This window comes from Cladophialophora yegresii (genome assembly GCF_000585515.1).
Source record: "Cladophialophora yegresii CBS 114405 chromosome Unknown aczIN-supercont1.1, whole genome shotgun sequence".
Classification (NCBI taxonomy): Eukaryota; Fungi; Ascomycota; class Eurotiomycetes; order Chaetothyriales; family Herpotrichiellaceae; genus Cladophialophora; species Cladophialophora yegresii.
The window spans coordinates 2,625,774-2,647,924 of NW_006913045.1; the positions used below are offsets into that span (position 1 = coordinate 2,625,774).

Consider the following 22,151-nt stretch of genomic DNA (forward strand, 5'->3'; position numbering starts at 1 on the left):
GAAATAGAAGAGGTGGACATTCTAGGGGGTGCTCGAGATCTACGAGTATAGAAAGCGGGTTGGTCGTGTGGTGACGCTCGCTGTCTCACGCAAAGTCACTGTATCAAATCGTGCCACTGGGATCTTCTGAGTGGCAGCAGAGTGAATCGCCTGCCAATATAAATCCTGCACTGTGTGAAGGTTATTGTCGGCCTGGCGTAAAGCCTGAGAGCCATGGTGCCGGTTTGCTGGTCCCGGAGGATAACCGGTATATAGTACACGGGTAATTCTGGATGCATATGGCGTGCAGCCTGCCACATGGCTCGCGCTCCGACATTGCTAGGTCATGGTCCTCTAGACCTGGCAGCCTCTCGAACAACGACTATCGGTGGTTTGACAGCCTAGTTCGCGAGCCACATCCGTAGACGTGGCGGGCAATACGATATCAGGATCCGGAGAGTGTTCTGTACCCGTTCCGCTTCCCTTTCCAAGAAGGACTTATAAAGCGTGGACGATATCCTGCAGGAACGGTGCTCATAGGATAGAGGGGTGTTCTCCCAACTAGTGTCTTTCGACATGCTGAACGAAAGGTGACCGCTTTTGGTTCGACCATGGAGTGGTGAAGACTTACCCTGTGTTTTGTATGTGTATGTCGCCTGTATTAAGTGCTAACGATAATGAGGGCGAGGCTTCCGGGCCACACGTATTTTGTGTTCTGTTGGCTGACTCTGTAGAGGTCTTTAAAGATATAGACCAAGAGTTGGCCGACTCATGATTCTTTGTCGCTTTGAGACCACCGGAGAGCACTAGTGACAACAACCCTTCTCGGTATATACTTCCTGCCGCAGGGCAAAAGTCAACAGCAACAGCAACAAAGAAAAGCCGACCCGACGCGCAGTTGCTGGTGTCAACGCATGCTTCCTGTATTGGGTAGGGAGGAGGGTCGCTGGGAATTTTTTTCCTGAGCTCGAGCATCCGTTAGCTGAGGTCCTTCGTACACGGATGGCAGCCAAAGTGAGGACTAGTGGTTCGGTGAGCCCGAGTCACGAACAGATGCCGTCGTCTCGTGCCGAATGTCGACTCAATCTGCACCGCAGGGTTGCACTTTGCTTTCGGTGCGCATGGCATGGGATACCCGTTCGGCTGGAATATACTGATTGAGGGAGGCGCGGGGAAGATGTGGACGGCAAGGCTAGGTTCAGAGACGCAGGCCTGTGGATGACTTGACGTATACGGACGACCCGACATGTGTGATGGGCGCTGTGGTACTGTGTACAGCACTGACGACCCAGTCGACCCTTCTCCGTACGCTTGGCTGAATAGCTGCAAGACCAATGTTGCGGCGTCTTCGTCGGCCATTCAATGCGTCCAGTACGTATGCGAAGTCAAAAAGGCAAAATTCAAATCGAATGACTTTGCTGGCTCCGGTACGGAGTAAACTAGGACGACTGCTATGTCGCCTCGGCTGCTAAGACTAATGCCGTAGCTAGGCAGACTCGAGCCTCGCGGGAACCGACTCGGCAGACGCCACAAGGTTGGATCGTGGGGATCTGGGCGTCAGGCGTGCATGAATTCCTCTCTCGTGAGTCAGCACGAGTTCACAAAAGTCCTGGCTCAGCTCGAAGTCGCAAAGAGGCTGCATGCCCATTCTGAGGCCGCCATGCTAAGCCAGACCACCAAACTTGTGTGTGTAGCAGGCAGCTTTGTTGAGAGCTGTACTGTCTACGGGGCTGTTAGCCTAGCAGTAGGTGGGCTCCAGTAGACCGTGAGAATTTCGAGCCTTGTGGCAAGCCTGATGGGTCAATGTTCGCATCGCCTCGGATGGCTCGGAGCGCGTTCGTCTCTGGTCGTCTGACAGGCACAAGGTACTCCTTCACAGTACACAGTCGAGACCTTCTGCTCCATCTGACGCATGGTCGGACATCAAGTCCATAATATCTACCACGTTGGTCCACAGGCGGGCCAGCTCCATTGTGCAAATATTGTTCTCGACTTCAAAAATTCCACTTGGGCTGGGGCGATTTGAGGTCGAAGGGCTCTATGGGCATGCGCTACACAGAATCTTCAGCCTCGGCGGTCGCGGGTGATGATGGCCTGCGCACTGCGAGCCGGGACGTCCCCTACTGTGTAGACAGCGTCTGTTCAGTCCACAGTACACGCCATTCCAGCTGCTACTAGGTGCATGATGCTAATGGTACCAAGACTGCCACCTTCGTAGACTGCTCTGATTTCCTCGTCCCTATTCGATGATTTCGAGGGGAGATGAGTTTGACTTTCCCAGGCATCGAAACAGTATGTCATCTGCCGATCGCAGGATTGGGAGGCAGATGGGCGCAATCATGCATCCTCAGCTAGGCGACGCCACCAAGCTTGGCCGGCGTTTGAGCCGTCAGCCCAAGACACGGACCCCAGAGCAGCCCCGGTCGATCACCAGCCCACCTTTTTCCAAGGCTCTCCAGTGTGTCTTGTTGTTTCTTGTCCTGTTCTCAAGCACTGTGAAGCTTTGGAAATCTCCAACGTGAGGGCTTGTGTTCACTACGGTGGCCAGGGCGCGAGAGCGGACGTCTGTCAAAGGCCGACAATCTGCACGCGCGTCAATAGAGAACCACGTTGCCTTGGACAGCGTCGATGACACCTAGTATGCTGATTTAGTACAACATTCTGCAGGAGTGATTCCGGAGTCGCCATCGCCTCGAAACAGTCCGGAGAAGCGTGACCAGGCAGATTCTGTCGGGGCCGCGACTCCGTCCACCCACCACCATCGCCGCCTATAGATACTTTGAAATAAACAGAGGGGTGACCAGTCAGATCATACTTCCCGAGGGCGCACGGCGAGGACACGGACAAGGAAGGCTAGTCCCTACACAGTACTACGTAGCTCGCTTTCCACGCTTGCTTGCATTCTACTCGCCGTCCACCTCGAAGTTACTGTCTGTCGCTGCATCTGCCAGTTCACATCGCTGCCCGTTGGCTAACGCCCAGCCGTTGTGTTGCAACGACCCTCGTCGCTGCTTCAATGCGCTAACCCTCCCACCCCCTCCTTGCCTCGCATGTCGTGTGATGGTTCGCACGTCTCCGCAACCATCCCCTGCTCCATGCTCGGGCCAATATTGATCCCCCTAGCTGAACAAGGGCTTGATCAGCGCTGTCTCCAGATCCTGGCTTCCCAGCTCTCCTCTCCACCTTCTCTAATGCTAATATGCAAGCGCCACAGGCCACCATGACTACTGCAGACGGCGGGGTTATTTCGACACGGAGGCCTCATCCACATTGCGAGAAGTCTGTTTGGGTCGGTGGCCGTCACGGCTTGCCTGTAGCCGATCGCAGCTCTTCCCTGGCGAGTACTGTGTAGTACTTGTGCCGTCGCGTGAGTAGAATGTACAGTCAGTCACTCTGCGCGCTAGTGAAGCTCACTCACGCTCCGGGACGTTCATAAACTCTCGTGCTTCCCACCTTGCTCACCTCCTCCTCCTCCTTCCCTCCTTGCATTGAGTCGTCCCACTCTTCGCCTCTTGACATTGACAATCCACCATGGCCGAGCTCAAAGATGCCATTGCTGAGCAACAGCGGAGGCCTGTGAGTTGCCTCAATACTCGGGAGACCCTTCTACGTAGTTAGAGTGTGGTCGGAATCATCGCAAACTAACTGAGAACCAGAGTGTGCTTTTCGCTGATGAGAGCAAACGCAAGGCCAGCCTGGCACAACTGACCGCCAACACTACTGGAGAGTAAGTGTAAAAGCTTCAGCCTGTCTGCATGTCGCTGACGTCCCTCCTAGAGTTCGCAACCGTAAGTGCCCTTCCCTTTCAAGCCCATGATAGGACTCTGAGTAAAGCAACCATCATGTCCTCCTTTACGAGGCGATGCCTGAGAATACGCCCGCACAATTCGGTGGACTAATCACACGGAGGCATGTCCGGGTGATACCGTTTGATTGGTCAGCATACTTCGGCGGAGCACATTCTCAGAGGGCACCGCCTCGTTCTCCCACAGCACCTCCTCCCGCGGATCTTCTCAAGACTGACACGTTGGCAGCTCTCGTTGGCATACCGAGAGAGGCACTTTTACAGGATGTGGAAAACTACGCCAACGAGAACAACCTGAACGACATTCTTCCCCTTCTCAAGAAAGGCGCATTGGTGGCGCAAAGCCCTCATGCGATCGAACACATCTCCGAGCTGGATGAACCCGAACGGCAGCTTCTTCGCGATGAAGTCACCCATCGCTGGAGGCATCCAAAGATGCTCTACTTTACTATTATACTCAACTCAATCGCTGCCGCCGTGCAGGGGTGGGATCAGACCGGGTCCAACGGCGCAAACTTGACCTTCCCGATCGCTTTCGGCATCCCAGACTCTGGCCCTGTATGCGAGGCTCGTGGCAATTGCGAAGACAATTCCTGGTTGATCGGTTTCGTCAATTCCTCGCCATATATTTCAATCGCCTTGTTGTAAGTGCAGCAAAACTTGCTGGAGATGATATAAGTTTTGACTCTGGCAGTGCCGGGTGGATTTCTGATCCTATGAACGATTGGTTTGGCCGCCGAGGAACCATTTTCATTGGCGCCATCTTCTCCCTCCTTGCTCCTATTGGTTCGGCCTGCACACAGTCTTGGGGCCAGCTGGTCGCTACCCGTATTTTGCTAGGCATTGGCATGGGCCTGAAAGAAGTCACGGTCCCGGTGTTCTCTGCCGAGAATGTGAGTTCTGCCTGACATTTCGGGCTGTTGTGGTGAAGTCTCCAGCAGACTAACGTCAGAATAGTCCCCGACGAATATTCGAGGTGGTCTTGTCATGTCATGGCAGACTTGGACGGCTTTCGGGATTTTCCTCGGCACTTGTGAGTCCTCCCCTTTCAGACCTGCAATGCAGTTGCACCATGGACCTGGTTGGCTGATAGTGTCTTTACAGGCGCAAATCTGGCGGTCAAGGATACTGGCGACATCGCCTGGCGTCTGCAGGTGGGATCGGCTTTCATTCCAGCCGTGCCCCTCGTTATTGGCATCTATTTCTGCCCGGAGGTGAGTTTGAAGTGCATCGTCTACCTCCCTCAAAGCTGACTGCTCTCGAGTCTCCTCGTTGGTTGATGAAGAAAGGCCGTCACGCAAAAGCCTACAAAGCTCTGCTCCGACTCCGAAACAGCCCCCTCCAGGCCGCCCGTGATTTGTACTACATCCACGCACAGCTTGTCCAGGAAGATATTCTGGTCGAGGAGTCGGCAGTCGCTACCCACGGCAACATCTTCACCCGCTTCATCGAGCTGTTCACCATCCCTCGCATCCGACGCGCAACCCAGGCATCCGGCATCGTCATGATTGCTCAGCAAATGTGCGGCATCAATATCATCGCCTTCTACTCCTCGACCGTCTTCTCCCAAGCAGGGGCCAGCGTTACTGGGTCACTGTTGGCGTCGTGGGGTTTCGGCCTCATCAACTTCATCTTTGCATGGCCCGCCGTCTGGACGATCGACACCTTCGGCAGGAGAGCCCTACTGCTGTTTACCTTCCCGAACATGTGCTGGACGCTGCTGGCGGCCGGATTCTGCTTCTGGATCCCGGAAAGCAGTGACGCCCATCTTGGCCTGATCGCATTCTTCATCTACCTGTTCGACATGTTCTACTCTCCCGGAGAAGGTCCCGTCCCGTTCACCTATTCGGCCGAAGTCTTCCCGCTCTCCCATCGTGAAGTCGGCATGTCCTGGGCGGTGGCGACCAACAACTTTTGGGCCTCGGTCTTGTCCCTGACTTTCCCGCGCATGCTTCAGGCCATGACTCCCCAAGGTGCATTCGGCTTTTATGCCGCTCTCAACGCCGTCGCCTTTGTCATGATCTTCCTATGGCTCCCGGAGACGAAACAACGCACCCTCGAAGAATTGGATTACGTCTTCGCCGTGCCCACCCGCACGCATATGCACTACCAAATCAACCAGGTTGCGCCATATTGGTTCAAGACCAACGTCCTCCGTCGCAAGGGCCTCACGCCACCACAATTGTACAAGTTCGATGCTGACGAGTACGCAGCGGCCCGCGGCAGTTCGGATCAAGAGGTTGCCCGTGAAAAGACTGCCGCCGATGTCTGAAACGAACCGTCGAGGGCTCAGCCAGACGTCTCCATAACTGACAAGGCGGTCTAGCGAAGACCAATATGCATCTGCCATCTGGTTTTGGCCCAGAAAGGCAACCAGGAATTCAGTCATTCGTTACGTAGAGGACATGAGAACGTATGCGCGGGGACTTCTGACGACCAGATAGATACCCCCTTCACCGTCATGGTACGTTCGTACGTATGCAGATAGTTTAACAGAATATGCACGATAGCAGCCAGGCTACGATCTCAGATTCCCGTTGTCTCGTCGTCCTATCCAACGTTTTCAGCCCTTGAAATACAGCGCCGCTACACTTTCTTCACTACGTAGTGCACAGTTCCCATCTTGCCGGAATGAGTACTGAGTACATGATGACCACTACCCCACGTCATTAGGTATTGTACTCGTACACGGTGCCCTACACGGTGCCCTACACGGTGCCCTACGCGGATAGACCGACACCCTACTCCGTACATGCTCATCCTGAGCTACTGTGGATAGAGCACGGTAGCTAGGAGTTTATGTCAGCCCTAATGCAATTCCAACTTCATTCCCACCTAATTCATCATTGCCCCTTCAGGCAGCCGGTACCTCGTTCAGCAGGAGTAGGGAACCCACACCGATATCCGAAGACAGAGTATCCGCTACCCACATGTTGATCCCGTCGGGTCCATCAGTGAACAAGAACAGGGGGAAGGCAGGTTCCGTGCAATCAGGGCTCTACAATTAATGGCAGATGGCCGACGTCCGATACCCATTATCATGCATGCTAATGTATGTTTGAAGGACCCTTGAAAATTAGCTGCCTGTAACAGTGATCAAGTCCTAGTGTGCGAGTGACTGAGTGAGTGAGGGTTTGCGGTGCTGGCACGTGACTAGCTCCACGAGCTCGCCGTTGGTCTTGGCCATGATAAAACTCTCCGATTGGTCCTCGTCGGGGATGGTTCTTCCCCGGAGTTCAAATGTCCGACGTTACACAATTTACGCAAGCACTCATGAGGAGACGCCATGAGAGAGCAGACCATCACGACTGGCGACGTGACAGTACGACACTGACAGGATAATAACCCGTCGAGATGTCTTCGGTTCTGCGATAAAGTTTGTTTTGTGCGCGTTCAAGCATTGTATACTTGTTGCCCCTTTCCTCCAGTCGCTCGCTTCCACCAGTAACCCGGTCGGCCATGGCTCCGCGCCATTTCACCAGATACATAGGCGTCGCGGCAGTCTTTTTAATCGGCATCCTCATATACACGTCCACGTCGGCCACAGCCTCTGTGGGCGTAATTGATGTACTGCAATACCCCGAGGGCATCCGCGACCTCGTCCCCAAAATCAACGTTCCTAATAGCCTGCGCTGGTCGTTCCAGAGTTCTGCACACAAGCCTCCGGAGCAGAAGAACAGCACACATGAAGGCAGCTCGTGGTACAGCGATTGGAAATGGCTAAACCCTTTCTCCTCCTCGGTTACTCTCGACGAGGACCGAGTCGTTTTGCCTCCGCTGGCTGACCGGCCACCCATCTATACCTTCTACGATGCGTCAGCCAAGAAAGATGAAGAGACGAGAAAGATCGACAAGGAGTTCTTGTTGACTTGGAGGCAAGCCTGGTGGGCCCATGGCTTTCGCCCGGTGATCCTTACAGACGCTGAAGCAATGAGCCATCCGCTCTATCAGACTCTGCATACCAAAGGCATGCCAGCAACGCTGGAACAAGATTTCCGAGAATGGCTCGCATGGGCCCATATGGGTACTGGACTATTCACTGGCTGGTATTGCTTGCCTATGGCTGCTTACGATGATGACCTCCTCTCCCACCTGCGCCGCGGACAGTATGCTCAACTCACCAAGTTTCAAGCCTTGGGATCAGGGCTTTTCGCCGGCGAAAAGTCTCAAGTAGAAGATGCCATCAAGGCAACTCTGAACGACGTCAAACTCAGTTCCTACAAGTCAATCACGGATGCCATCGACGCAAGTAGGTTCAAAGCCGAGCAGCCTACATCTATCGCTTGCTACGACTCGAAGACGGTTACCTCGAAGTATCCTGTACTGGCAGAACTGATGAAGAAAGACCCAAACAAAGGCCGGCGTTCGTTACTTGAACTTATGCGAGCCCATCTCCACGTCACGTGGCAGAACACCTTTAGCACTGGTATTGTTGTGTTACAGCCTCTTGCCGCTCACACCTTCACTCTGGTTAAGCCCTCGCTAGACCTGGCTCGGCTTCTTGCGGAATGTCCCAACTCCATCTTGCAATCATCCTGTCCACCAAACCGTCCAAAATGCTCCCCGTGTACTGGTTCCAAGCTCAGCGTCAAAACCACACCCTCCTTTAGCAATGCCTCTTCTCTGTTCACCATTGCTGTTGTGCCTCACCCTTACACCATGATCACTCTGACCAATCAGACGGACGACATATCTGTTGCCCACATACGACGAAATACTGACCGCGACCCATGGATAACGGCTGTCACTCGCGATCTACTAGGAGATGCCCGTGGAGGCCCAAGCCGTGTAGTAAGCCTGAAAGATGCCGTAGCATCCGAGTATGGCGGTAGCCGCTCCTTGTGGTTCACTACCGAATACTTTCCTGCTTCGTTCAATCCGCCGCCACCTCCACCCAAGTCGCCTACCAATGACCGGCCGGTGGAGGAAAAGATAGCACCTTTCCCAGAAGACTGGTTGGAGCACCTCGACTGGCACTTCGGGTTTCCGGTGCCAAGGACAACGGTTTCTCATGGAGAGTCACTTCCTCCGGTTCCTGGGCCCGAGCGCTGGGCTAAGATCCCGGCCGGTCTCCCCGCCGAACGCAAGAAAGCTCATGAGCCAGACCCGCCTACAGAAGAGCAGGCGGCCATAGAGGTTGAGCTTCTGCGCAAGGCTAGGGAGACTGTCAACAGCAAGGACGAGGCTGTGCTCAAAATCCGGAACGTCGCAGAGGCGTGGAACCTGGCCGATGCCGAAGCTTGGAAGTTTGTTAAGAGTTTTCGAGCCCGTCGAGTCGTCGAGAGATTGAAGTTCGAGGAAGAGGAGTCTGTTTTTGAGACTGGAGGTGTGAGAGGGAATAGTCGCTGGTGGGGCTCATGATACTCATGCCCTCCAAATCTGAGTGCTCGGGTCTTGGGAACCATCATATGCGCCCATCCGGACCAGGAACTACGACCCTGGTTGCTCCTGGAGCTATGAGCCGCTGTGCGATCTTTTGAATCAGATACCACGTATAATGACCCCACCAGGGCCAGATCAAGGTTGCCGCTGCAGAGGCCATACATATCCACAGCAAGTACCCGGTGGGCGACAAATACGGTGCTTCAGGGGTACTGGGGACAACTCTTCAGCGTCTTCGTGCATAGTCTCGGACTCGACCTGATGCATACCCAACCACTGCTTGGGCGAACAGAATCGTACCTACAGCATGCAGAACAGGCCGCCCGTGCTGCGCCGTCACATAGTGCGGCACGTCCTCGGAGTCCCCTCCCAGAAGCTCGAAATACGGCTCCAGGATGGTGCACAAGCATATGCCTCGGACGGTTTGTTCGAGCACGAACCAAAAAGCATCACATGTCCCAAGGAATGCAAACACTGCTTGGACAACGTCGCCTCTCCGAGGCACGATGATCTCAGGACTGGCACTTGCAGTAGGGACGACTGCTTGGTGGACGCCACCGCCAGAGGCTAACCTGCCGCTCGCCAGCCTGGTTGCAGCTCGAACATGCCGCGCCGTTGTAAGCTCGTCCGAGTCAATGTCGGATTCTTCTTCAACTGCAGCCATCGGTTGGGCCCGACCCAGCGAGCGATGAAGTTTATTGGCCGGACTGTGGTTCTTCGTGGTTGGTAATGACCTTGGAGGTTTCCTGCTCGCTGAACCTGTGGCATTGGATCCTTGCATGGACGATGGGTTCGCGCCCGACTTCCTGGGCGAAGAGCGCAGTTCTGTGATTGGAACGATGGCGATTGATGGATCAGTCAAGTTCTTCGACCCCTCACTAAAGCTCACGACGTCGATGGGCGTGCACCTTCTTTCCTTTGGCAGTGGTGTCCTTTGTAAAGCCCCAATAGAAGGAGGAGCCGGTGCATACCCCGGGTTGGGTATCGCACGGCCGACCTCCTTGTGCCTCCTCGGACACTGCAGGATTTTGTCCCAACTCCCCTCCCACAGTCCCGTTGCCATGGCAGCTATCTCTCTTGCGCCCCTGGTTCTCAATTCGTTGCTTCTCATCACGCTGGTCATGGCACCATGGGACACTTCAGCAAGCGTCGCGCAACTCATTCCATGGTCGCAAGGGATCCAGCCTAGTTCGCTCGGTCGAGGCCATTTTCCTAGGCCTCTTTCCCCGATTTCCGTGTCGATCAGCTTCATTCGATTCTTTATCACGTCGATGATGTTTTGTACGTTGGCGGCCTTCATCTCCGGCACATCATCACCACCTGCGTCGAGAGTGACATTGAACGCTGTGGCTATAGCATCATTGGGTATATACGTCGTCAAATGATACCACAGGACGAAGCGCACTTGATGCGGTTTCCAAGTGTACTCTTCCTCCACGCCACGGTCATTCTCGACCCAGTCATTGATGAAGAAGTGCTGCGCGAGTCGGTCGGCAGAGAGAGACGGGCGGTCAGCCAGAGGCATCGTACCGCAGCTTGATGGCTGTCGTTAAGGAGGAGTAGTGGGCGCCAAGTATACACTTGACATGTTTACCTCAGCCAAATAGGAGGCCTTGCTATGTTGTTGGGCGGTATAGGAAGTGTACCGTGTATATGGGAGTAAGTCGGGAGATTGAACATTCCAATGGCTTCGGGAGACGTGGTTGTTTGTTGTCCTGCCAGTGCCGCTGCATACCAAAGGCCGTCCGGCCTAATGCATGGGGTCAATGCACGGTAAAAGCCATGGATCCTTATTCCCCTTTGAGTACATACAGTACACCTTGTACATATGTCGAAAGCATCGGACCCAAAGAAGCATCGCCACCAATATATACTGTGTCCTCTGCAGTCTTGGAAGGAGAGACCTCCAGGTTCTGCTCTCCGAAACACGTATCATGTAACCTCCCTTTCTTAAATCTGGCCATCTGTACCTGTACCTGTACCTCTCTTTACAATACGATACGATACGATACGATACGAACTCAGCCCAGCCCAGCCCAGCCCAGCCCAACATGACACAACGACACGGCGGTGTGCAGTAGACGCTATGTAGCTCGCCAGACAAGGAAGGGAGTTATGTAGCTGGCTACGAAGCTCGCCCCTGGTGCACACTCGCGCGCTCCCGTTTTACCGTTACCGTACTACACTGTTGTTAGAGAGGCGGAGCACGATTCGTAACCATATGACATATTACAACAACAAGCCACAGGGATGGATGCCTAGATCCGGAAAGATCTCACTTATCTAGTCTCCGTCAAAGCCATACTGAACAAGGCTGAATATTATGAACATGTCGGTCGTAGGTATGTATGTAATACACTTGCGAAGTACTTCTCTCTCTCGGCTCCACTGGGTAAGGTAGCTCCAGCGACCAGCCGAGTGAGCCCTCTACCCTTTGCCTACCCATCGAGAGACACCTCTTTACTATCTGTTTCGTACATGAGCTTGTAAGCTCTCGACTTCAACCCATCTTCCCATCTCACTTGAAGGCTTGTCTCCTAGGCTCCATAACCGGCCTTACCAAGAACAGTGCTTCGTCTCATCTCCTTCTGACGCGATGCTCGTCTCTCCGCCGTCCTTTCTTGCCCTTCTTGAAATTCGTCCCGCCCTCCAGTGGGATGTCCTTCATCAAATATCTCTGGAGCTGGATCAGATATTCATCAATGTGATGCCACTTCTCGCTCTCTTCGGCCACCTCGGAAGGAGCTGTGTCTGTGCCATTGGAGAGTCCGTTTCCTGCAAGACCACCACCAGTACTTGCCGTAGGTGTGTTGCGAGCATCTCCCGTCTGAGGGGTCGCTCTGGTTGCTTGATCCTCAAAGTCGGCATCGTCGGTAACCTGGATCTCCTTTGCTGCAACCTTGGCCGCGGCCCGATCTTCCTGGTCTTCAGCTTGTTCAAGCACAACGATATTCTTGTCCCCTGTGGTGCCGAGGACACGATCCATGGCTCTGCCGGCCTCGTCTTGCTCGCCCTCTCCTTCACCATTGTCAAGCATATCCCGATAGCTCATCCGGGCCATGTAATCCGTCGTGAAATCACCTTCCTGGATGACCACATCGTCGAGCATTTGCTTTTGATTGGCTTTTCGGAGGATGTTGCTCTCGATGGTGTGTTCGCTTACAAACCGGTAGATATGCACATCGCGAGTTTGGCCGATTCGATGCGCCCGATCTGTGCACTGCTTGTCCATGGCGGGGTTCCAATCTAGATCATAGAAGATGACAGTATCTGCACCGGTAAGATTGATCCCGAGACCGCCGGAGCGGGAAGACAGGATGAAGCACAGAATGCGGTTGTCGTTGTTGAATCTCTCGGTAAGGATCTGGCGCTGCTCGATTTTGGTCGCCCCGTCAAGTCGCAAGTATCGGTGACCATGAATGTTCAAGAACTGTTCCAGAATGTCCAAGACCTTGGTCATTTGCGTGAAGATCAGCGCACGGTGGCCTCCTGCTTGGAGTTGCCGGAGGAGTTTGTCGAGTCTCTGCAACTTACCACAGTCGTATTGGAGGAGGCGCTTATCCGGGAAGGCGATTGATAGTTTCATGCGAGCGAGGTGGAACGGATCTGGATTGTCTCGGTCAGACCTCCAGGCTGACTGTGATGCTTCTCTGATGAGCTGGGCGCCTTCTTCGGTTACAGCTCTGGTGGCGAGGTCGGTTGCCACGACAGACGGAGTGACACACGCATACTTTTCCACGAAAGGTTGCATTTGCTCGGATCGTGAATGCACAGAGTGGACCATGTCGAAAAATTGAACGGGCATCTCGTCCTCCCACCATTTGGACAAGGCTCTAGGCGATGAGAGCCTGCACAGTCGCTCATATTTGGCGTTGATGGTAACTCGTTGGACCAGGCCTCGGCCGTAGATGGGGTGCTGGTGGTGCCTGTAGGCTTCGTAATACATGGTGCGGTCGAGTTCCTGAAGCCGAGCTCTTCGCCCAACATTTTCCAGCGACCCGAGCACGCCAATGCGATTGTCTCCACGCCATGCTAAAGGACTCGGTGCGTTGCCGGAGAAGACACCGGAAGAGGACAAGACCCTCCTTGACTGAGATTCACGTAGACCCTTGAATTGGTGGTACGCATGTCGTTTACTAGTCTCGATGACCTCAATCATGGACATCCCCTCATTGGAAACCGGAGCCAACTGCAAAAAGTCGAGGTCTAGATCGTTCGAGGCGTCCAGCATAAGTCTCCGGCGCACCAAGAAATCTGTAATTTCGAAGTCGGCCGAAGCAGCCTTAGGCATTGCGAGTGATGTGTTGATAGGCCGCGTTTCAAACAGGTCGGGATGGTTGCACACTTTGCGCAGCTGCATCAGTGCATTGATGATGGACAAATAGTTCCCAGATGCCAGTGTCTCCTTGGTTTGAGCTCTTGACATGAAGCCATCGTAGAGTTGGCGTTGGCGCTTGGACAGGCGACACATTTCCACATGTTCGTACTTACCAGGCATCTGTTTCTCAACGTCTGCTTTGAGTCTGCGAAGAAGGAACGGCCGGATGACTTTGTGCAGTTTTGCGACCTGCTCGCGGTCTTCCTCATCCAGAACCTGCCGGCCATGCTCGAGGATTGATTCGACGGGCCTTCTGAACCACTCCGACCACTCCTTCAAGCCCGCGAAAGCGTCGTCCTCGCCCTGGTCTTCTTGGCCATAGTGGAGGAAGAACAGCAGTGACCACAGCTCAGTCAGGTTGTTTTGAAGAGGTGTTCCGGTCAAAAGCAGCCGAGCCCTGGTGTTGAAGGTCATCATTGTCTGCCACCGCTCAGAGCGAAAGTTCTTGATGTTGTGGGCTTCATCCAGAATCATGTAGTGCCATCTCCGTCGCTTAAAAGAATCCTTGTCTTTCAAGACGAGCTGGTATGAAGTGATGCAGACATTGAACTTGTCATCTGCCAACCACCCTCTTCTCTTTTCCTTTCGTTCTGTCTGATCACCGTAGTACGTCAGGACCTTGAAGCCAGGCAAGAACTTCTTGAACTCCATTTCCCAGTTCAGCATGACACTTGTTGGGACAACGATGAGATGGGGACCCCAGACCTCATGGACTTCAGCAAGGTGAGCCAGAAGCGCTATGCTCTGAATCGTCTTGCCGAGACCCATCTCGTCTGCTAGAATCCCACTCCGTCCTTTCGCATAGAGATTGGCCAGCCAGTCCAGGCCTTCGTGTTGGTACTCGCGCAGGGTACCTCGTAATAGACTCGGAACAGGTGTCTCGATGGTCGGCTTGGTGTCCGAAGGTGTGGCAGGCGGGGCCGGGTCGATTTGAGCATCAATTGAGGAAACAGAGTCGGGCTCGGAGACTTTGGTGGCTGTCGTGTGAGGAGAAGTATGAGTGCTGGGATCCTGACTCACCGCATCCTCCGAGTGAAGGTGAGGTATCTCTAGATGGGAAGGTGAGGTTGCGTCTCGAACTATAGCGTCTTCGCCCTGTTGACTTGCTACAACTTCCAACTTCACATCGAGCCGCCCTGTAACACCGGCTTCAACCTTTTCTGAGGCGCCATGATCTGGCACGTTCTGCCCTCCATACTGGTCGCCATCGGGCTTCGGCTCGTCTGTAAGTTCTTCCACAAGGCGAGTGCCGCGACTTGGGGAGTCTCCGTCCTCGACCTCCTGATCGCCATCCGGCCTCGGCTCGTCTCTAAGTTCTTCCACGAGGTGAGTGCTGCGACTTTCGGACTCTCCCATCTCGACTTCCTGGTCGACTTCCTTCTCTATTTTCGCGCGTTGAGCTTTCGAAAAAAGCATTGAGAGAAGATCAGGCTCATCTTCGTCCTCGTCACCTTCATCTTCCTCACCACTGTTCTGGTCATCGTCATCGTCTTCGCTTTCATCTGTGTCAAACTCCGAATCCATCTCTGTCTCGGGGTCTGACTCTTCTTGAGCTGGATCTGGACTTGGCTGGTCTTCAATCAAACCCGGTGGCTCCTCTGCATCGCTGGCTTCTATTGCCAGGTCCTGTAGATTGTCATACTTCTTTTTCAGTTCCTCGAGTGACATCTCAGCATCGGCATCCTGGCCATCTGTTTCCGATTCGGATTCTGTCTGGCTGTCCGACATTTGCTCACTGTTTTCTGACTCCGAGTCCATGGCTTCATCCATAGACATGTCTGTGTCCGTATCCGTGGTCAAACCGTCCTGCTCCGCAGCCCGACTCAGCATCTGATCAGTCCGATCCAACACTCGCGCGAGGTGGCCCTTCATCTTGGCTTGCTGCTCTTCCTCATACTCCTTTTGTCGCATGGCGTTAACCTCTGCCCTGACGGCGGCCCAAAGTTTGTCGACATCCTTGACCACAGACCGGTAAGCCGCAATGCAGGCCTCCCGCTGTTCTTGCACGATTTCAGCGACGGTTTTGACCTTGTTTCGACTCTGCTTGTCCTCAACATATCTCTTTGCCTCATAAGCCAGGTTCTGGGCCTTTCTCCTATGATCCTTGGTCTCGACCTCGAGAAGTCTCCGAAAGTGCAATACGTGCGCGAGCAGGTGGTCATGATGGGCATATTGTCTTTTGGGTTCAGCTTGGTGCTTGGGCAGCGTGTCAACCAACTTCTTGTCCAGTACTCCTCCTCGCTTTTGTGCCTGTCTCACTTTGGTCCTCACCATGGCTTCCTTTTTGATCTGGTCTTGTGTCAAGGTGTCCTCCGCCAGCCGTGGCTCTGTGTCATCTTTTTCCAAGAACTCTTCCAAACTTGCGAACTTCTTTGATGGTGGGATATTGGCAGGAGTTGCAACAGTGGGCGGAGGTAATTGGACACGAAAGACGACTTTGCGCAAAGTCAGTGGTGGGGTTGGTGCTCTGGACGACACATCGGGCTCGCTCAGAGAACTGTCAAGGTCGCTGGAGTCGCTCCCTGGTTCGAGTGTGACTGTGCCACCAATGGGTCGTTGCTCTTTGTGAACACCGTTCACCTTGAGCGAATTCAGCCGAGGGCGACGGCCGCCAGCGCTGGCCGGACGACCAGGCGACTTGGAGGACTTGGGCTGCGGGGTATGTGAAGTTTTGAAGCGGGCTTTCTCGAGTTCTTTGATCTGTCTTTGCAAGCTCTCTATCTTGGCGATATGCACCTGGGTGGCGGAATCGCGGCTCTTCGTGGGAGGAGCAGTAGCGCGCTTGACGGCCGATGGTGAGCGTGAAGGGACGACAACCTCAGTGTTGGACTTTCGTGCGGACATGTTGATGTTGTACACGGGTTTGACATGCTTCTGATGTTCCTCCTTGACTTTGTCAAACGCGGCGCGGGTCTGCCTCTTATTCGACTGGGGCTGCAGATCAAGAGGGATGATGTTTGTTCGTCCAGACTTCCGCCGACCATCGACTACGAAGGATGTCGGACCCTCTGCGACGACCCGTCTCCATGGGGGAGAGACGGGTCGAGGAGATTGTTTATGCTCGGGCCCTGCAACCTTCCGCTTCTTCGCCGGTGGCTCGTGATTGGCATTATCGTGGCTGTCATGGTGTTCGACCGATGAGTTGGGAGGGGTTCCATGGACGCGAACAGGCGACTGAGATCTGTAATGCAGCGGGTCTGATGAAGAGTCAGTTTACACGGGTCGACTATTACTTTCATGATGAGGCATACCTTGCTGTCGTTGCTGATCCGCAGTGTTGGAGTGCGTTAGAGAATCGCCGGTCGGGGTCGGCATCTGGCGCGGTCACTCGTCCTGCGCCTGGCATGGCAAAATTGTATCCTCACAAAACGACCAATTTGACGACGGGCATGTTCCACCAGTAGGAGGCCAAAGTAGTCGAATCGCGGGCCAGAATGTAGAGCCGGTCGAGTAGGCGCGGCTAACGAAGTTTGAGTGTTCTCGCGACAACGGTCGGCTGCTGACGGGCGATGCAAGTTGGGTGCGTTGGTGGAAAATATCGAGGTGGAAGGGAAATCGGAAGTGAGCGCAGGGCGAGAAGAACAGGCACTGACTGCACTGAGCATGACAGCTTCCTCCCCCCCTCAGCCCAATCAATGCCCAGCATTGCCCATTCCTTTGCCTTCACCAGCCCGCAACCTCACCTCTCCACAATCACGACGGTCGGATTAATTCTCTCGATGCACTGATCGGGAACTGCGAGACTCCTTGTGCAGCTCCTTCGGGGCCCTTTCGATCCAACATGTTTTCTCGACGAGCCGTGGCCTTCGCGGCAAGGTCAGCTCGATCCGTCGCCCGACCTCATCCACCACCGCAATTCCAACCTCGACTCGGCCTCCCACGAGCTCCATTCTCCAGTACAACATGTGCAAAGGCGGCGCCAGCCGATGTCGAGAACCAGCAGGACGACCCAGAAATGGTGCGCAAACACCGCATTTGAGACTTGTCCGGGCGGATAGTATGCTAACTACTGCACTCAAGAACAACAACTACATCAACCCTCCCCGAATTAAGCGATCGAAACGCGATCCCTACGCCGACTGGGACGATAAGCAGGAAATGCGCAATTTCGGTGAACCCGTCCACGAAGACAATGACGTCCTAGGTGTCTTCTCACTGCACGACTATACTTTCATGTCCACCGCCCGAGGTCTGCTTCTGTGGGCGGGCTTTATCTCGGCCGTGCTGGGCATATACTATGGAGTGTCGGCCACATATCCGGGCAAACCAAGTGCTCCCAAGGAATACGAGGGCGGCTTGTTCGAAGAGCTTGGGGGTCCTGGCGCCGTGCGGGTGAGCCCCCTCTACGCACACTCGATCTTGTCTTCCAGCTAACAGATACTAGGCGCGCATGGCAGGTGACCCCGTGGACGACGAACAGGTAACCGGCGATCTCCAACACAAGCCCCAGATATCACGAGACGTCGTGCTGAACCAGGACCGCGAGACACAGGTCTGAAGGACTCAAAGTACTAGGCCGTCTGGGTCATTAACATGGTGTCCGTTGGCAGGAACTGTACATAGGTCAAGACTTCGGAAATTCAATGTTATGCTGGGGTCTCTTGCGCATCTCATAGGCCCTTTCCTGGTTAACGCTTGCACCCGTAACCCAAACACCGCGGTGGTGGATGAATCTTAGGCTGTGGCGACGACCTGCTCAGCACTGCCAGTTACTTTATTCCTACCATGGGAAAAGGTCTTGACGCGCTTACGGGAGGGACGTAGGGACCCTGATAGCTACAGCGTGACCAACTAAGCTTCAAGAAAGTTATGAAAACCAAGATTGAAGAAACGGCACAACGCATCCAATGTTGTGTTTTACACCACAAATCTGTTCCCAACTCGGGGTATGAAAAGCTATGAAAAGGCCAAACTTGCCGCTCTGCATGTGTGCTCCCGAGGCATATAACCCCCCCTTCATTCAACTCCTCATAAGGGGAGTCATTGCAAATGTTCAATTCGAAATGCCAGAATCGGTAAACATCCCTGAAGGCGTGCTTGATCCCCATTTACTGGCTCCAAGTCAAAAGCATATAGGTGCTCTCAAGTGAAATACATAGGCTTCTCTGTCGCAGTCTAGGATGTGCCGTCCACTCAACAGAATCGTCTGCTCTAAGTAACGGTCCAGATACCCAGCACCACGGTGAGAACCATAACCCAGTACCCACTCATCTCCACAGCCAACCTCACTGCGGGACTGACCTGGCTCGAATCGCTCGGATCGGTGCCACCGCTGGCGGTCGTTCCATTGGCCAGACTCCCATTGATGTAAGTGGCCGTCGTGCCATTGTCGAAAGTCACTGTGCGCACAGTGCTCGTGTTGACGGGCGCACCAGGTGTCGTAGATCCATTGGTGACTACTTGATTCAAGAATGTCGAATTGTTGTCCGGGTCGCATCCGCAGACTTGGTACCGCTGACACAAACATGTGACGTTCGAGGTGCGATTTTGCCCATCGTTGTCGATCCAGTGGTAGGGATAAGCGTAGGGGTAGGCAAATACACTGCCGTAGAGCCAGATTGCTGGGAAGAAAGCAAGCGCACCGGCCCCGATGAAGAACGGCGCAACGCCTAGTGAAGGGCTCCTTGCGCCAGCAGTGTAAGGCACTACCGCTCCTCCTGCGTATCGATTGCCAAACTGTTTGGGTGTGCCACTGCCCGAAACTGTTCGTCCACCCACGTTGCTCGACGGGGAAAATGAGTATGGTTGGCCGTTGGGCCGTGTTGAACCTGAGCCTGAACCCGAACTGCTACCGGAACTGCTACCAGACCCAGTGCGTCCGCTTGAGGAACCTCCTGAGGAAGAACCGCCGCCGCCTCCTTTACCGCCTCCGCCGCCCTTGCGCTTTTCGAGGTGTGCGAACTGGTCGAGCGGGGAGGTGTCGCGAACAGAGATGTCCGTCAATGGCGCAAGGGGTGGAGCGGACGTGACGAGGGAGGTAAGGTATAGAAGGGAGGCTAGTTGTAGCACCTTCATATTTGCGCTTGGTCTACGACGTGAAGTTGGGTGTCAATCGATGTCTGCTGCGTCTGACTCAACTCCGTGTAGTGCTGCAATGTGTCGTTCGCTGCGCTTGCCCGAGGTAAACAAAGAAGTGCAATATGAGCAATAGTTTCAGACGCGCACTTGATGTATATGAACAAAGAAGCGAAAACTCGAGAGCGATGTAGGGCACTGCCACTTAATGATAAAATGCAAATACGTCCTTAGACAAACAGGGAACGGAACGTGATGGATGATCAGTGGCAAGTTCGTGGCTTCACCCCAGATTCTGGATAGCATGACGCTCGTGTATTTGACGCAGGGCTCACATTGGCCACAGCACACACGCTAACATCACTAATCACTTATCGATACGTGCGGGAATACGCCAAAAACGTCAGGATTCCAGCGAGCGGGAGGCAGTGCCCAAACTCGCCTTTCAGAAAAGCTCGACTCCAGAGCGATCCACGAGATGAATCTTGCACATATCCAATGCTTGGCTTATGCAAGCCCTCCCTGTGCCTTGTGACGGACCGAATCTGCCCAGCGGAAAGCCTGACATCACGATCTTGCGGCGGCCCTATCAGCCTGCAGGTTGTGATGCAGATCAAAGCTTGAAGCGTTCTCGAAGGTGAATCGTACGAGATAACGTCCTAGCACGGCACAAGCAATCCGGCTGGGCGTCAAATGCTTATACAGAGGCAAGACTCTACAAGCGGGGCTTGCATACACAGCGGCTTGGATTGTCCGTATAGTAACTCTCAATACTGCGCGAGTACCGCAAGGCGCGTCTGGCCGATTTTGATACTCTGAACCCACTCGGGCCCAGTATCCTGAAATATTTGTACAGGGTCGAGGGATTGCTTCGCTTCAGGTAGTGTCCCGTGTCGTTGCCTCGTACCTATGGGTCACCGTGGTCAGCAAGGGTATTCGAATAATTTCCAGCCGGGAATCCAGCCGAACGTAGTCAATCTCATGACACAGAAAACTTAGGACATACCTCTTGCCTCTAAAAGCCCAGACACCCCAGTTTCCACAACTGATGTCCTGAGGATCCAGGTCGTTCAAGTCCCATCGTAACGACCGGAAACGATTCTCTCCAGGTTCCATCAGAAGGTCGACTTCTCCTGCACATTTCTCCATGACCCACTGCCAGTCACGATTCATGTCCCATTCCGTATACCCGGTGCATATTACAGGGACTTTCGTCTCAAGCAGCTGGGGCAAGGTCTTTTCCCATTCGAGCGAGGACGCCGGATGGCCCAGGCCAGGGTGAAAGAGCATGAAGCAGTCGAAGTAGGGGTCGTAAGGGTAGAAAGTATTGGCTTCGTGTAGGGTGTGGAAGTAGTCGACGTAAGTGGTGATTTTCATTTTTGTGGATATTCGGTCCTCGACAATCGCTCCGAAAGGATTACTGGGTGTTCGCTCGGGAAGTGGAAACTCTGAGTCCCGGTTCACCATTGACTCGGGACCGATGAAGATGAGATGGATGAGCGCCTGTGGGAAAAGGTAGGATAGTTGAGCCCAGACCTCACGGGGCAGTGAAGATTCAGCTCGAGCTCCTAGTACGAATAATCGGACAGGAGGACTCGAGAGCCTCAGACCTTTAATGTCTTTGCCTTGGCCGGTTTTGGGCGGATGCAAAGTATATCGTAATGCTGTCGTCGTCAGAACATCCTCTCAGTCCCAGCCGGACAACGCTATCTTACCTGACAAACTCTTTAACCCCTCTGCAGTAAGTCTTCCTCCGGTTCGGATTGTGTATGGGCTTAGCTCGTGGAGAACACTCCCAAGGGTGACAGGGTAGGTCAACAACTTCGTGGCCTGCCGCATGCTCCTATCGTGATTTATTGCCTCGAACTGGCGCGTGTAGAGAAATGTATCCCAGTTTGTCATGTTGACCAAGGCCTCATCGATCTGCGGACCCGGATATTCAAACTCGGGAAACCATCGTCCAGACCTCAGATCATGATCGTCTTCATTTATCTGCCTCAGGGTATCACATATCTCCAGATGTGCTTCAAAGTCATCGGCCCAGTGTGCCTCTGAGCAGTATGTGGCTATTCCGCAGTCTGGACATTCGAAAGACACATGTGCCGGCGGTTCGTTACTGACGCCTTCGATCTTTCTCGACTCAGGGTCGTGCGGTGAGGTGGGCACTCGAGTTTGCTGATGTGCAGGATGAGGGCATAGCGCATGCTGTTTCATAAACCGTGCTCGCTGTCGAATCGCTGCTATGGGCGATCGGGAGAAAGGATGGAACAAGTTGTCAGGGCTGAGGACAGTTCGTCCATGGGCTCGCCATTCGCCGTAGTCACTCGGCGGGATGTTGTGGCGCTCGAAGTTATCTTCTTCTGCTGCCGGTGCTGCTGCGGTAGATGCTGACCGGATCGATCTCTTCGGACTCGTCGTTGAGTCTGCGCTCGAGTGATTGTGTGGGAGTGACTTTAATGAGGAGCTCGAGGTGAAGCTGCGACGATTGGGTATCTGCTGGACAAGTCTAGAAGTCGTCAGTTTCCGACCGCCGCCCGAGATAGCTCTTGCGCATCTCAAGCAGGTGTATAGACCCTCCATCGCATGGGCGAA

The 22,151-nt window shown here is 54.1% G+C and overlaps 7 protein-coding genes across 7 annotated transcripts; 3 read left to right on the forward strand and 4 right to left on the reverse strand.

The window, feature by feature from the left end:
- Positions 1–3,841: 3,841 nt before the first annotated feature.
- A1O7_00932 (uncharacterized protein) lies at positions 3,842–6,056 on the forward strand (the record flags this gene model as incomplete). Its single annotated transcript, XM_007754972.1, has 5 exons — positions 3,842–4,428; positions 4,479–4,677; positions 4,742–4,817; positions 4,889–4,998; positions 5,049–6,056. 5 exons carry the CDS (start codon positions 3,842–3,844, stop codon positions 6,054–6,056), a joined length of 1,980 nt encoding a protein of 659 aa, XP_007753162.1.
- A 1,187-nt stretch (positions 6,057–7,243) lies between these two features.
- Positions 7,244–9,145, forward strand: A1O7_00933 (uncharacterized protein; the record flags this gene model as incomplete). Its single annotated transcript, XM_007754973.1, has 1 exon — positions 7,244–9,145. One exon carries the CDS (start codon positions 7,244–7,246, stop codon positions 9,143–9,145), a length of 1,902 nt encoding a protein of 633 aa, XP_007753163.1.
- Positions 9,146–9,392: 247 nt separating this feature from the next.
- On the reverse strand, positions 9,393–10,691 carry A1O7_00934 (uncharacterized protein; the record flags this gene model as incomplete). The annotated part of the gene is made up of 1 exon (XM_007754974.1): positions 9,393–10,691. The coding sequence occupies one exon, from the start codon at positions 10,689–10,691 to the stop codon at positions 9,393–9,395; it is 1,299 nt and encodes a 432-aa protein (XP_007753164.1).
- Positions 10,692–11,744: 1,053 nt separating this feature from the next.
- On the reverse strand, positions 11,745–16,859 carry A1O7_00935 (adenosinetriphosphatase; the record flags this gene model as incomplete). The annotated part of the gene is made up of 2 exons (XM_007754975.1): positions 11,745–16,741; positions 16,796–16,859. The coding sequence occupies 2 exons, from the start codon at positions 16,857–16,859 to the stop codon at positions 11,745–11,747; spliced, it is 5,061 nt and encodes a 1,686-aa protein (XP_007753165.1).
- A 588-nt stretch (positions 16,860–17,447) lies between these two features.
- Positions 17,448–18,042, forward strand: A1O7_00936 (NADH dehydrogenase (ubiquinone) 1 beta subcomplex 8; the record flags this gene model as incomplete). The annotated part of the gene is made up of 2 exons (XM_007754976.1): positions 17,448–17,876; positions 17,929–18,042. 2 exons carry the CDS (start codon positions 17,448–17,450, stop codon positions 18,040–18,042), a joined length of 543 nt encoding a protein of 180 aa, XP_007753166.1.
- A 653-nt stretch (positions 18,043–18,695) lies between these two features.
- Positions 18,696–19,559, reverse strand: A1O7_00937 (uncharacterized protein; the record flags this gene model as incomplete). Its single annotated transcript, XM_007754977.1, has 1 exon — positions 18,696–19,559. The coding sequence occupies one exon, from the start codon at positions 19,557–19,559 to the stop codon at positions 18,696–18,698; it is 864 nt and encodes a 287-aa protein (XP_007753167.1).
- Positions 19,560–20,435: 876 nt separating this feature from the next.
- Positions 20,436–22,139, reverse strand: A1O7_00938 (uncharacterized protein; the record flags this gene model as incomplete). Its single annotated transcript, XM_007754978.1, has 2 exons — positions 20,436–21,223; positions 21,275–22,139. 2 exons carry the CDS (start codon positions 22,137–22,139, stop codon positions 20,436–20,438), a joined length of 1,653 nt encoding a protein of 550 aa, XP_007753168.1.
- Between the last annotated feature and the right edge of the window lie 12 nt (positions 22,140–22,151).